Source organism: Erythrolamprus reginae, chromosome 1 (genome assembly GCF_031021105.1).
Source record: "Erythrolamprus reginae isolate rEryReg1 chromosome 1, rEryReg1.hap1, whole genome shotgun sequence".
Classification (NCBI taxonomy): domain Eukaryota; kingdom Metazoa; phylum Chordata; class Lepidosauria; order Squamata; family Dipsadidae; genus Erythrolamprus; species Erythrolamprus reginae.
The window spans coordinates 366,853,787-366,866,879 of NC_091950.1; the positions used below are offsets into that span (position 1 = coordinate 366,853,787).

The following is a 13,093-nucleotide window of genomic DNA, read 5'->3' on the forward strand; positions in this document are numbered from 1 at the left end:
TTATATATAATTATAATTATATATTATAGTTATTATAATTATAATTTAAATTATTATTTCATCATACCTCAACTATCCTCATCATTGCTGTTCTGGCAACGCTGACTCCTGCCTGTCAGGGTTGCCTGTTCTACTGTCCTGAGAGAAATACAGTGATCCCTGTATTATCGCGAGGGTTCCGTTCCAAGACCCCTCGTGATAATCGATTTTTCGCGATGTAGGGTTGCGGAAGTAAAAACACCATCTGCGCACGCGCACCCTTTTTTTTCTATGGCCGCGCATGCGTAGATGGTGGAGTTTGTGTTCCCCGCCGCCCACGCAAAGGGAAACCCCGATTCGGCTCCTCGCTGCTGCTGCGCTACCAAGCAGATCAGCTGCTGGGCGGCCGAAGGAACCTTCCCTGGGTCTTCCCCCTCTTGCTGGCGGGCAGGCGAGCGGCGGGCATCAGCGAGGAGCCGGGGTTTCCCCTTTGCGTGGGCGGCCGGGAAGACCCAGGTTGGGGGTTCGGGGGGGTGCTGGGAAGCCCCCCAGGCCGGCTGCGACCTTTTAAAACAGCCGCGCCGCTTCCCAGCTGACTCCCGAAGCCAAACCCGGAAGTGGTTTTTTTTTAATTAATCTTTTTTTAAAAATCGCGATATAGTGTTTCACGAAGATCGAGATCGCGAAACTCGAGGGATCACTGTACTAAGTCAAGCGTATTACCTTACCCCTGTGGGTTGAACTCTGTACTACTTCGGTCAGCGAAGTGAAATTTCAGCTTAATTTTTTTCATTTTTATGAAACACCCAACCGCCAAAACAAGAGAGTAACTTACCATACTAACATGAGATAATTTATTACTTTTCCAGGTAACAATGTGCAATCTCCTTTGTTGAAGGAAATCAAGAACAATGGCAAATTGCCAGAATTGAACTTGTTTATCCAGTGAAAATATCTTAAAAAGCCTTTTAAGACCCCACCCACCCACCCAAGTGAAGGGGTCATGGGCAATGTAAAAGGCTTTCTCTGTAGTAATCCCACACCCGATAACTTCTTAACCCCACCCATTTATAAGTCTCCCTTCCTTCGTGCTTTTGAGAAGATCTTTAACGGCACTTTTTTTCCACCAGGTTTCAAGTCAGCTATGTTTTGTTGGAGTCCATCTTGGGAAAAGACGTTTTTAACAGATGATTTATCACTACTATTTGTTCTTATACGCTTAACTTATTTTATTGTTACTTTTATAATTTTTAAATAGTTTTTAAGCTGGGGAAGCTAAACAATATGTAAATAAATACATTTCTTAATGAATTTGAGAAAGTGAGGTTGATGTTGAACCAAAATGTGGGCAGATCAGTCAGAGGACATTTGCTGATTTCCATGCTATCTGTGATCCTTTTAATTGGAGTACCAAGGTTGGGATCTGCTGCATTCCGGATATATGCAGAGTAATGCAGGAAGACTAGATAATGTTGTGTTTGGGCCTGGGCCAGCTGTTGCTCCCACAGATGGGAGAGACGCGGCACTAAGTGAATGTGAAAGCCTGGCTGACAGCCAGGAAGATGTGGCAGACAGCCAGGAGGACGAGGCCATTGGGACACAGGATTCAGCAGACAGCCCAGGGGATTTGGCCTGCAGTCCCTCAGACAGTCTTTCCTCCCTGGGTTCTTCTGCAGATCAATATATTGATCTACATAGCCGAAGAGCTATGCAAAGAAGGGATCGCTTTAAGGAGTATTACAAATCATTATAGGAGCACCTGGGCTGGGTGTGGTTCCCTTAAGGAGGGATAAAGGGATAAAAGGGATAAAAGGCCAAGGTAAACTGTGGCTGTTTATCTGTGTTGTTTTGTGGTTCCTGCTTTGAAGTTTCTGTGCTGTTGGAGTTTTCAACCCAGCTTTTTCAGACAAGTGGGAGGTGAAAACTCTGGGACTTGCTGTTTGCTTCAAAGATTCAAAAGGACTCCTGAAACGTCTTTGCTCATTCCAGGTTGTCTTGGTTTGTTTTTCTCTGTGTTTTTTGTATACGGCTGAAGTAAGCCTTGCATTGTTTTCAGACATTAAGAACTGTTTTTTGAGTCAGCTATTTTTGTTTATCTAATACAAGTTTGCTGATTAGCAGAGCACGTGTGTGTTTGATTTCTTTTCATTGGACTATTACGCATTGCCGAGCCAGTCAGGCAGAACAGATAAGATACCAGAATATACTGTGGCAATTAAGGAACCAGTTAAATGACAAAGACTTGTTTGTAGAAAACAATGATTTTACTCTTCAGTGCAAAATATCTTCTGCTTCAGTCTTCTATATACAGGAACTTTATTTTAGCTATATTCAGCTTACTTACAAGTAGACATTAAACCAATCCAGGTTACAAGGAGATACTAAATCAATCCAGGTTTCTTTGTACTGTATCACTATCACTACTCTACTCAATATTTAACTCACGCTCAAACTGCTCCAGCCAGCCAACTAAGAACCACTATCATCAACAGCAAACAACAGCAGATGAACAGAAAAAAGATGGTGAAGTTGATTTGCCTTTTATAATGCTATGGCCCAATCAGGTTGCAGTTCACATCCTATGACTCAGCATTAATATGCTGAGACGCTCAGCGTGGGGGCGGGTGAGAGCCGCTGCGACCTGGGCGTCTCCTGAGGAGCCCAGCCCAGCTGAGGACCGGAGGGGGCTGCTGGCGGCTACTTAAGATCCCCCAAGACGCCAGAAAAGCGGAAGAACATCCGAGACGCTCAGCATGGGGGCGGGTGAGAGCCGCTGCGACCTGGGCGTCTCCTGAGGAGCCCAGCCCAGCTGAGGACCGGAGGGGGCTGCTGGCGGCTACTTAAGATCCCCCAAGACGCCAGAAAAGCGGAAGAACATCCGAGACGCTCAGCGTGGGGGCGGGTGAGAGCCGCTGCGACCTGGGCGTCTCCTGAGGAGCCCAGCCCAGCTGAGGACCGGAGGGGGCTGCTGGCGGCTACTTAAGATCCCCCAAGACGCCAGAAAAGCGGAAGAACATCCGAGACGCTCAGCGTGGGGGCGGGTGAGAGCCGCTGCGACCTGGGCGTCTCCTGAGGAGCCCAGCCCAGCTGAGGACCGGAGGGGGCTGCTGGCGGTTTTTCTTTTCCGGTTCCGGCGGAGCAGCGGGAAGGAAGGAGGGATGCCGCTGCTCCGCCGGACTACGGTGATAACAACAATAATATAGGTAATTTTGAATTAGTTTGAACGCCAGTGTGCATGTTGGTGAGTTGAAAGTTCCTAGTCTCGGTGTCCGGTTCCTGTGTGTGCGTCCTCTCCTTGGTTTTGCCGTGGGAGAGTTAAGAGCTGGGAGCCTCGATCAGCTAGGGCTCGGAAGATGGCGGCCCCTGTGGAGCGAGTGAACTTGACAGCCAGGCAGACCAAGACGCCGAGCAGCTGTGCGGTGGGTGCGCTCGGCGCTGGAGGAGACCTGGCGGACGGAGGACCGACCATTGCGATAGGAGAGAGGAGATTGAAAGGAGACCAAGGGAGGAGGACTGGTAGATCAAGGTCTGATGGGAGAGTTTTACAGACATGGATGCCCCCCTCCCTAGTCTGGGGGGGAGGGAGAGAGATGCTGAATGATCCTTGACTTTTGAATAACCTCTGCCCCTGAGAACTTGGCACTTTGAGAAAATTGGCACTTTTGAGGAACTTGGCACTTTGAAAAACTTGGCACTTTGAAAAACTTGACATTTTGGGAAACTTGGCACTTTGAGAACTTAGCACTTTTATTAGTTGCTGCTGACCGTATTTCCTAATCGAATTGAATTATTCATTATTACCTATGTTTGTATTTTATTGTTATTTTAGTTAGTTTTAATAGTGTTTTTAATATTAATATCGTTCTTAATTGCTATTTTTATACTGCTATCAATTTAATTGCTTTTTTAACATAATTGGGGTTTTATATAATGGGTGACTGGGGTACATATACGTGTGGGTATGAATGGAATGATTGGTATGATTGGGGGGGTCGGGGTGGATGGGGATATGGTATGGATGAGTTGATTGACAGTAGTGCGAATGACAGATTTGGCCCACCTGACGCCCGGGAGACGGGGGAGGGAGGGACACCGATCTCTGGGGTGGCAGAGGGTCGGAATATTTCAGTGTTGCTGGGGAGAGGCAGATATGGCGGGGGCCACAGAGCTAGCCGTTCCAGGGGAACGAGGGACCGTTGCTTAATAACGGTCCCTTGTTCCAACTCTGTGAGCCCAATCCTGGGTACTGGTGATGAGTGTAACTCTGGCCCTGGACTCAGGTTGCTGCTGCTTAATGCCAGGTCGGTGGTAAATAAAGCTCTCCTTATCCGGGATTTGATCCTGGATGAGGAGGCCGACCTGGCATGTATCACTGAAACCTGGCTGGGCCCAGAGGGAGGTGTTCCTCTCTCTGAAATTTGCCCAGCTGGGTTTCAGATATGGCATCAACCTCGACCCCAGGGAAGGGGGGGAGGAGTGGCTATTATAGCCAGGGAGAGCCTTTGCCTACGTGGACTCATTGCTCCGGAAATTGCGGGTTGCGAGTCACTCTTTATGAGGTTGGACTTAGGGGTTCAGGTGGGCTTATTTCTCACGTACCTGCCTCCCAGCTGCGTGTCAAAAGCCCTGCCTGTGCTACTCGAGGAGGTAGCCGGGTTGGCGGTGGAGTTCCCCAGACTTATTGTCTTGGGGGATTTCAACCTGCCGTCACTCGGCGAAACCTCGGGGTTGGCACAGGAGTTCATGGCCACCATGACAGCCATGGACCTGACTCAAGTAGTACGGGGTCCGACTCATGAGGGGGGGCACGCACCTGACATGGTATTCCTTTCCGAGCAATTGAGCAATGGTCTGAGACTAAGGGGCTTAGAAGCAGTGCCTTTGTCATGGTCAGACCATTTTCTACTAAGGCTTGACTTCCTGGCTCCAATCCTTCCCCGCAGGGAGGCGGAACCAATGAAGATGTTCCGCCCCAGACGCCTAATGGATCCAGAGGGTTTCCAGACGGCGCTTGGGGTTATTCCAGAGGCACTCATCCACAGTTCGGCGGAGTCTCTTACGGAGGCCTGGAATACGGCTGCTGCGGAGGCTCTCGACCGGATTGCGCCTTTGCGACCTCTCCGTGGCGCTAGACCCCGTAGAGCCCCATGGTTCAACGAGGAGCTCCGGGAGTTGAAACGCCAAAAGAGACGTCTAGAGAAGCGATGGAGGAAGAGTAGGTCTGAATCTGATCGAACACTTGTAAGAGCTTTTATTAAGACTTACAAAGTGGCGCTCAAGGCGGCAAGATGCGCGTACCATGCCGCCTTGATTGCATCAGCGGAATCCCGCCCGGCCGCTCTGTTTAGGGTGACCCGCTCCCTTCTTAACCAGGGGGGAGTTGGGGAGCCCTTGCAGAGTAGTGCCGAGGAGTTTAACACGTTTTTCGCTGATAAAGTCGCTCAGATCCGGGCCGACCTCGACTCCAATTGTAAAACAGAGTCGACTGACAACGAGTCAGTCGAGGTGACTGGGGCACGTACTTGTCCACCTGTCTGGGAAGAGTTTGATCTGGTGACACCTGATGAAGTGGACAAGGCCATTGGAGCTGTGAGTTCCGCCACCTGTTTACTGGATCCGTGTCCCTCCTGGTTGGTCTCGGCCAGCAGGGAGGTGACACGGAGCTGGGCCCAGGAGATTACCAACGCTTCCTTGGGGAGGGGAGTTTTTCCATCACTCTATAAAGAAGCGCTTGTGCGCCCCCTCCTCAAGAAGCCTTCCCTGGACCCAGCAGTACTCAACAACTACCGTCCAGTCTCCAACCTTCCCTTCATGGGGAAGGTTGTCGAGAAGGTGGTGGCACTCCAGCTCCAGCGGTCCTTGGAAGAAGCCGATTATCTAGGTCCCCAGCAGTCGGGCTTCAGGCCCGGTTACAGCACGGAAACCGCTTTGGTCGCGTTGATGGATGATCTCTGGCGGGCCCGGGACAGGGGTTTATCCTCTGTCCTGGTGCTCCTCGATCTCTCAGCGGCTTTCGATACCATCGACCATGGTATCCTTCTGCACCGGTTGGAGGGGTTGGGGGTGGGAGGCACTGTGCTTCAGTGGTTCTCCTCCTACCTCTCTGGCCGGTCGCAGTTGGTGTTAGTGGGGGGTCAGAGGTCGACTCCGAGGTCTCTCCCTTGTGGGGTGCCTCAGGGGTCGGTCCTCTCCCCCTTGCTATTTAACATCTACATGAAACCGCTGGGTGAGATCATCCAAGGACATGGGGTGAGGTATCATCAATATGCCGATGATACCCAGCTTTACATCTCCACCCCATGCCCAGTCAACGAAGCGGTGGAAGTGATGTGCCGGTGCCTGGAGGCTGTTGGGGCCTGGATGGGTGTCAACAGACTCAAGCTCAACCCGGATAAGACGGAGTGGCTGTGGGTTTTGCCTCCCAAGGACAATCCCATCTGTCCGTCCATTACCCTGGGGGGGAAATCATTGACCCCCTCAGAGAGGGTCCGCAACTTGGGCATCCTCCTCGATCCACAGCTCACATTAGAGAACCACCTTTCAGCTGTGGCGAGGGGGGCGTTTGCCCAGGTTCGCCTGGTGCACCAGTTGCGGCCCTATCTGGACCGGGACTCATTGCTCACAGTCACTCATGCCCTCATCACCTCGAGGTTCGACTACTGTAATGCTCTCTACATGGGGCTACCTTTGAAAAGTGTTCGGAAACTTCAGATCGTGCAGAATGCAGCTGCGAGAGCAGTCATGGGCTTACCCAGGTATGCCCATGTTTCACCATCACTCCGCAGTCTGCATTGGCTGCCGATCAGTTTCCGGTCACAATTCAAAGTGTTGGTTATGACCTTTAAAGCCCTTCATGGCACTGGACCAGAATATCTCCGAGACCGCCTTCTGCCGCACGAATCCCAGCGACCGATTCGGTCCCACAGAGTGGGCCTCCTCCGGGTCCCGTCAACTAAACAATGCCGGTTGGCGGGCCCCAGGGGGAGAGCCTTCTCTGTGGCGGCACCGGCCCTCTGGAACCAACTCCCCCCGGAGATCAGAACTGCCCCTACTCTTCCTGCCTTCCGTAAACTCCTCAAAACCCACCTTTGCCGTCAGGCATGGGGAAACTAAACATCTCCCCTGGGCACGTTGAAGTTATATATGGTATGCCTGTATGTGTGTATGTTAGTATAGGGGATTTTCTTAAACTCATAATATTTTAATTAATTGGATTGTATTGGATTGTTTTTCACTTGTTGTGAGCCGCCCCGAGTCTTCGGAGAGGGGCGGCATACAAATCCAAATAATAAATAAATAAATAAATAATTATATTCTACATTTTACCTTATATGTTAATACAATAAAATATCATCCAGGATTGCTAATCCTGATAATGTATACAAAACATCTCTTTCCTAGTAAACAAATGGTCTTTCTAACAGGCAAATTGGCATGTAGCAAAAATCACTAAAACTAGAAGAACGACAGATCATATTCATAGAAACATAGAAGATTAAAGTCAGAAAAAGACCTCAAGGTCCACCTAGTCTGCCCTTATACTATTTCCTGTATTTTATCTTAGGATGGATATATGTTTATCCCAAGCATGTTTAAATTCAGTTACGGTTCTGTGGATTTACCAACCACGTCTGCTGGAAGTTGTTCCAAGCATCTACTACTCTTTCAGTAAAATAATATTTTTTCATGCTGCTTCTGATCTTTCCCCCAACTAACCTCAGATTGTGCTCTTGTGTTCACTTTCCTATTAAAAACACTTCCGTCCTGAATCTTTTAACCCTTTAACATATTTAAATGTTTCGATCATGTCCCCCCTTTCCCTTCTGTCCTCCAGACTAAAAGGGTAGAGTGCCATAACTTGGCTTTCCAGACTTTTAATTAGCAGCAACATGCTGAAATTATGTTTTGAAAATAGAAATTGAATCTGTGAGGCAAACCACTTCCATTTATACCTTTAATCTCATATGGAGCAACCCCAAATCTATCATCATCAACAACACAGCTCAACTTCAATGCCATGAGTTCAAGACATTTTTTCCCTTTTGCTAGGAAGAGGTTTGCTTCATTCTTTGTAATGCAGCTGGGAGGCAGGTACATCAGCAACAGACCCAATTGAACCCATGTATAAATACGTAACAAATAATCCACAGTAATAAAAGAAACAAAAAAAAAATCACATTTATACAATGCTGTACTGCTTTGATTTTATGTTATTTTTGGAGTTTTGAATTCACTAAGTCTGCCCAATATCTTGTGGTAAACTTTAAGCTGTTTTATAGTATAATCCTATAAAAAATAACAGATGTTTTCCAATCCTGGTACCTATCCAATGTTTTATGCCAAATCAAAGGTTTATTATGTTTACAAGGCTATTAAACATTACAGTATTTATGTATACATTGTAAATTCCAAGCAAGGTGTATACCATTTCAAAATTAAGACAAAAGTATTGACATGACGGTGGCAGAAAAACAAATATATATATTTTAATTGCTCCACATCTATCTTGCTTTCCAACAAAATAGTTCATTCAATAGTTGTGCCTATGATAGACTATATTTTAAAAAGAAAAATATAGAGGAACAATTCAGACTAAGAAACTTTCAGAATCAGGAATTTCCTGGATCATAATCACAGTTTTTCATCATTTCTTTCTTCTGTAAAAATACTTTATGCATTCTTCAAGGCACTGTGATGTTGCAAGTCATAATTCTAAACATGCATTTAAGAAGTAAATATTTTATAGTAAACAAGTTTGGAATTGAAGCTAAAATCCCAAAATAAAATCCAAATGCTTAAATTTTAACTGAAATGCAACCTAGTAAGGATTTTCAAAATACAAAACAAGGCTTGTATGAAGGCAAATTAACAAGATTTAGAACTGGAAATAATACAGTAAATTGTAGCATTATTTATATTTAAGTTTGCAAAAGATCCTGAACAGTATTTATTAACAAAGTTACATTTCTTGTGCTATACATTTCATGCAACACAGGAAAAATCATTTGATAAACTTTTAAAATCAATCAATTCAGCATCACATTAGAGTTATAAATTTAAGTGGTGAAACATGAAAGGCACTGAATAACAATTTTAAGACTACGGCTGAGAAATTTTAAGGAGGTTGTTAAAAAGTTTGAAACTGGGAACATTACACTTCCTTCACATGATCGACTTGAATCCATTCATGCAAGTCTGCAATGTCTTTGATCTCAAACATAGCAGAATTCAATATAATTGTGAGTAAGAGTATTAAACATGTACTTCATCAGTCTTTAAGTATAAAAGGAAATGCATTGATTCTTCTTCTTTTTTCAGTTTTCTAGAGCCAAAGCTAGCACTTGAATAGAATTCATCAATTCTGGCTATGTTTACAACCAATATAGACTCCATAGATGTTGTGGGTGTTTAAGTTATAATTTCTTCTATCATGATCTCAACACAATATTCATGGCAAGCAGTATCTTAACCTGAACATAACTGAAATCTTGCAATTGTTGAAAAGAAAGAGGTAAAATCATTTATTGCAAGAATTCTTGAATAAACAAGCTTATAATACTTCATTGGATATATCAACTGTTGCAACTCATGAAACCTGTCTTTTTATGCGTGTGTGAGAGAGAAAGAAAGCAAACTAACTGCTGGGATTAATTCATTATGTAAAATTATGCAGATACTATAATTTCAACATTTTATCATCATTGAATTCCTAACACTTTCTGTTTTAAATAAACTTTTACGTATTTCTTAGATTCTGAACTGCTAATAACCATAATTCATATAAAGTCCAAATACCTTAATTAAAAAGCATCTATGAGTGAAATCCTTCCTTTCTTCTTACTTAAACTAAAGCATCTCTTACTGAGAAATCCATGAGAAGAAACTGCATGTAAGTTGTCATCAGCTTCTCCAAGCCTCTTATAAATGGGTAAAGGTACTACTTTACTTATGTCCAGGAACTTATGGCTGCCCAATTAATTGTTTTATCTTTTTCCTTTGAAGAATCTCCCACTCTATCACATTGCTTTGCCCTACTGCATTCATGGAATCTTATGGAGAAATTCGATATTATAGTTTTCTACTAGTAAACCTCCATGTTTTATTCCTCAGTTTCTCTTTCTTTTTTTTCTGAGCATAGAAATTTTATTAAGGAAAGATGGAACAGTCACACAATATCATTTGATTAGTACCATTAGAAACATCTACGTGGAAGCACAGTTTCAAAGAAAATAATTCTGCTTTTCAAAATCACATATCCAAAGCTCCCTTGTGCAAATCTTTGGATCCTGTGCTTTCAAGCTGGCAAATGAGGAATCAGAAAATTGAAAAGTGCTCAGTGCTTACACTGGGTCCTATTTCATTAAGATCCAAAGAAGGCACACAATGAATAATCCTGCATCATAGATATGTTAAACTGAAGACACCATCCCAGTAATTTTTAAGAGGTGAGATTTACAGTCTGGTCAAACAAGTTTTACAGCTTTTGAAATAATACAAAAGCCTATTTATCAAGAATGAAAGTTATGCATTTTTACACCATAAATGGTAATTCTCTTTCAAAACAGTTTCAGCTGGGGTGGGGGTGGGGATATCATGTTTAAAACAGACACCAGAAAGAATCTCATAAGTAGTCAGCATCTACCTTCTCTTGCATAGCAATTCTTCAGACGTTCCCTGTCAGAAATGTTAAATTACTAAGATGGGGAAAAATAACACTTCTACTATTGCAAATCTATTTCTCTCCTGTCATTGAGCTTTCTTCTGCCATTTAACCATTCTTCTTTCCCCCTCAAGATCTGCTTCTTGATAGATCATCTATAACATGAAGCGTAACACTACTGAAAGGAAGGGGAAGGAAAAAACCAGAGAATTTCATACAAATAAAGGATTTACATAAACGTTGCATGTTAACTAAAATAAGAATAGTTGAGAGAATCCTAAATATTTCACAATAAAGACTTGGGGTTGCTTTTCTTCTGTATCTGGTGCTTTAAAAAATATATCAGTAATATTAAATGAAAATGTGAATAGTTATACTTCACAGCATTTTGTGCATTTTTAAAAGAGGAATGTTAATTTGAAATATAAAAATTTGTAATTTCTGTAAGAGTCTCTCAGCTGTAGGAAAACAACAATCTCATTGTATGTTGACATTCAGCGGAGCTTCCATTCTGCATTAAGATTCTAATAAAGAGTGCCACCTAGAAATTTGTTGTCCTTTTGATTCTTTCATCTCAGTCCAGTGGTTCAGCTCCTCTTCACCAGAACTGTTCAAACCTAAAGAAATCCAGCCTATCATTTCCTTCCGCTTCATGCTGCGTTTGTTATACACAGATAATATAAGTGTAACATCGGAAAGCTGAAAGAGTGCCACTTGAAAAATAAAGGTCTCCTTGTAGACTGGATTTGGCTGCCCTCTCCGGATGGAGGTCTTGCATTTGGACATCTCTTGACCCATGGAATTCAGCAATGTCAGCTTAACAAATGTATCTACAAAATAGACAATTTGATACATGAGTTAGATTGGACCAAACATTTCACCTGCCAATCAGACTATCTTTAAGATTATGGTGTATACCATATTGGATTTGAACAATTGACTAAACTTGATAATGTGATAGAAAAAAAATATTTCATTCTGACTTTTACTTAATTGTACCTATTCTCTCATAATAAATTGATTTAGAGGTATACCTCATAATCCTACTGCTATCTCTTGCCCATTTGCACCAAGCAGATACATACAGCATTAACACTTAGCAAGCTACAACTGGCACAGCACTGTAAAGCATATCAGAGTTTTTAGATCATATAAACAGGTGGTATAATGACATGAAAAAAGAAATTACAGGTAAAAGAATGGAGTGCAGTGATAACATCACAGTGTTCATGATGAAATGTTTGCTTAAAAATCTCTCTGCATGGATGTGGTTTCTTGTCAAGATTTTTTATTGGACTTTGTAAAATTAAAGTGCCAAAAATATAAAATTATCCACATAAAGGTTTATATTTACGCATGTGAATAAAGCCATGCATGATCTTTGCATGCAGATATGTGGTGCAATAAGTAATTAGTACATAATTCTTTTGTACTAATTCTAATGAATAGCATGTCATTCCATACTATTCAAGTACAAAATCTTTGCAATGTTTTTGTACCGGAAGCAGTATAAAATAGATTTAATAAATATAATAGTTAAAATGTTCAGAGTACAATAAAAAATCCTAGATGCACAGAGGATACATTCCATACCCATAGAGAAAAAGGAAGAACTCCCCCCTCTGTCTGAAGCTCCATGTGTGTACTGGGGCTACTAGACTATGAATATGAATTCAGTGAAATAGCATTGATATTCAAAATTTTCATTGCTACTGTTGTGTGGAAACACTTTGCCTGAGAAAATACAGTCATAATTATTGAATTGTGCATGTACATCAATGTTTGTTTTTATTTAAAAACAGAAAGATCTTCTGTCTGTTGTTTATTTTGGTATAGACATGAATTTGAATTGTTTAAAAAAAAAGAAATTTGGATTGTTTAAAAGAAAAAAGAAAAGAAATGCAATAATGAAATTGAATGTCCAGACATTTATTCACATGTTTATTTTATAAATCTTTGAAATACCATCATCCATAATCAGAGATCAGGTCTGTCTCCAATATAACAGTGAAATAACTACTGTACATCATCAGAAACCAACATGGTAGAAAGTGGTAGAGAGCTTTGAAGCTGGCAGATTTCTTTTGCATGAAAAAGACAACATCTAATTAGTCTCCACAGGAACTCACCTCGTATTATATAAACCTGTCCACCTATCAAGTGTTTTAGACAACAGAACAGTCCATCTGACAACGGGGGTGGGGTGGAAAGCAGTAAAAGAAATAATGACCAGATGTCAATAGTTGGGTGACACAGGATCAAAGGTTAAAGTTTAAGAGGAAACACTATTCACCAGAGTGAAAGAAAACAGCACCTTAACAAATCAATTTTAGAGAAAGGAGTTGAGCAAAAGGATGGGTAGGTAGATTAATGAATGAATTTTGTTATGTTCAGTGTGTAATCTTTAACAAAAAAAAATTACACTGTTTCAAATAATAGCAATTTCTGTTGGGT

The 13,093-nt window shown here is 42.7% G+C and overlaps 1 protein-coding gene across 4 annotated transcripts in view; it reads right to left on the minus strand.

Moving 5' to 3' along the window:
- Nucleotides 1–10,095: 10,095 nt before the first annotated feature.
- The window catches only part of SYT14 (synaptotagmin 14), a 105,894-nt gene continuing 102,896 nt past the window's right edge, over nt 10,096–13,093 (minus strand). For all 4 annotated transcript variants that reach the window (XM_070734492.1, XM_070734491.1, XM_070734490.1 and 1 more), the window contains one exon: nt 10,096–11,469. In XM_070734492.1, the coding sequence (XP_070590593.1) occupies nt 11,156–11,469 (314 nt within the window). In that variant the 3' untranslated portion in view covers nt 10,096–11,155. The remainder of the gene's footprint in view (nt 11,470–13,093) is intronic.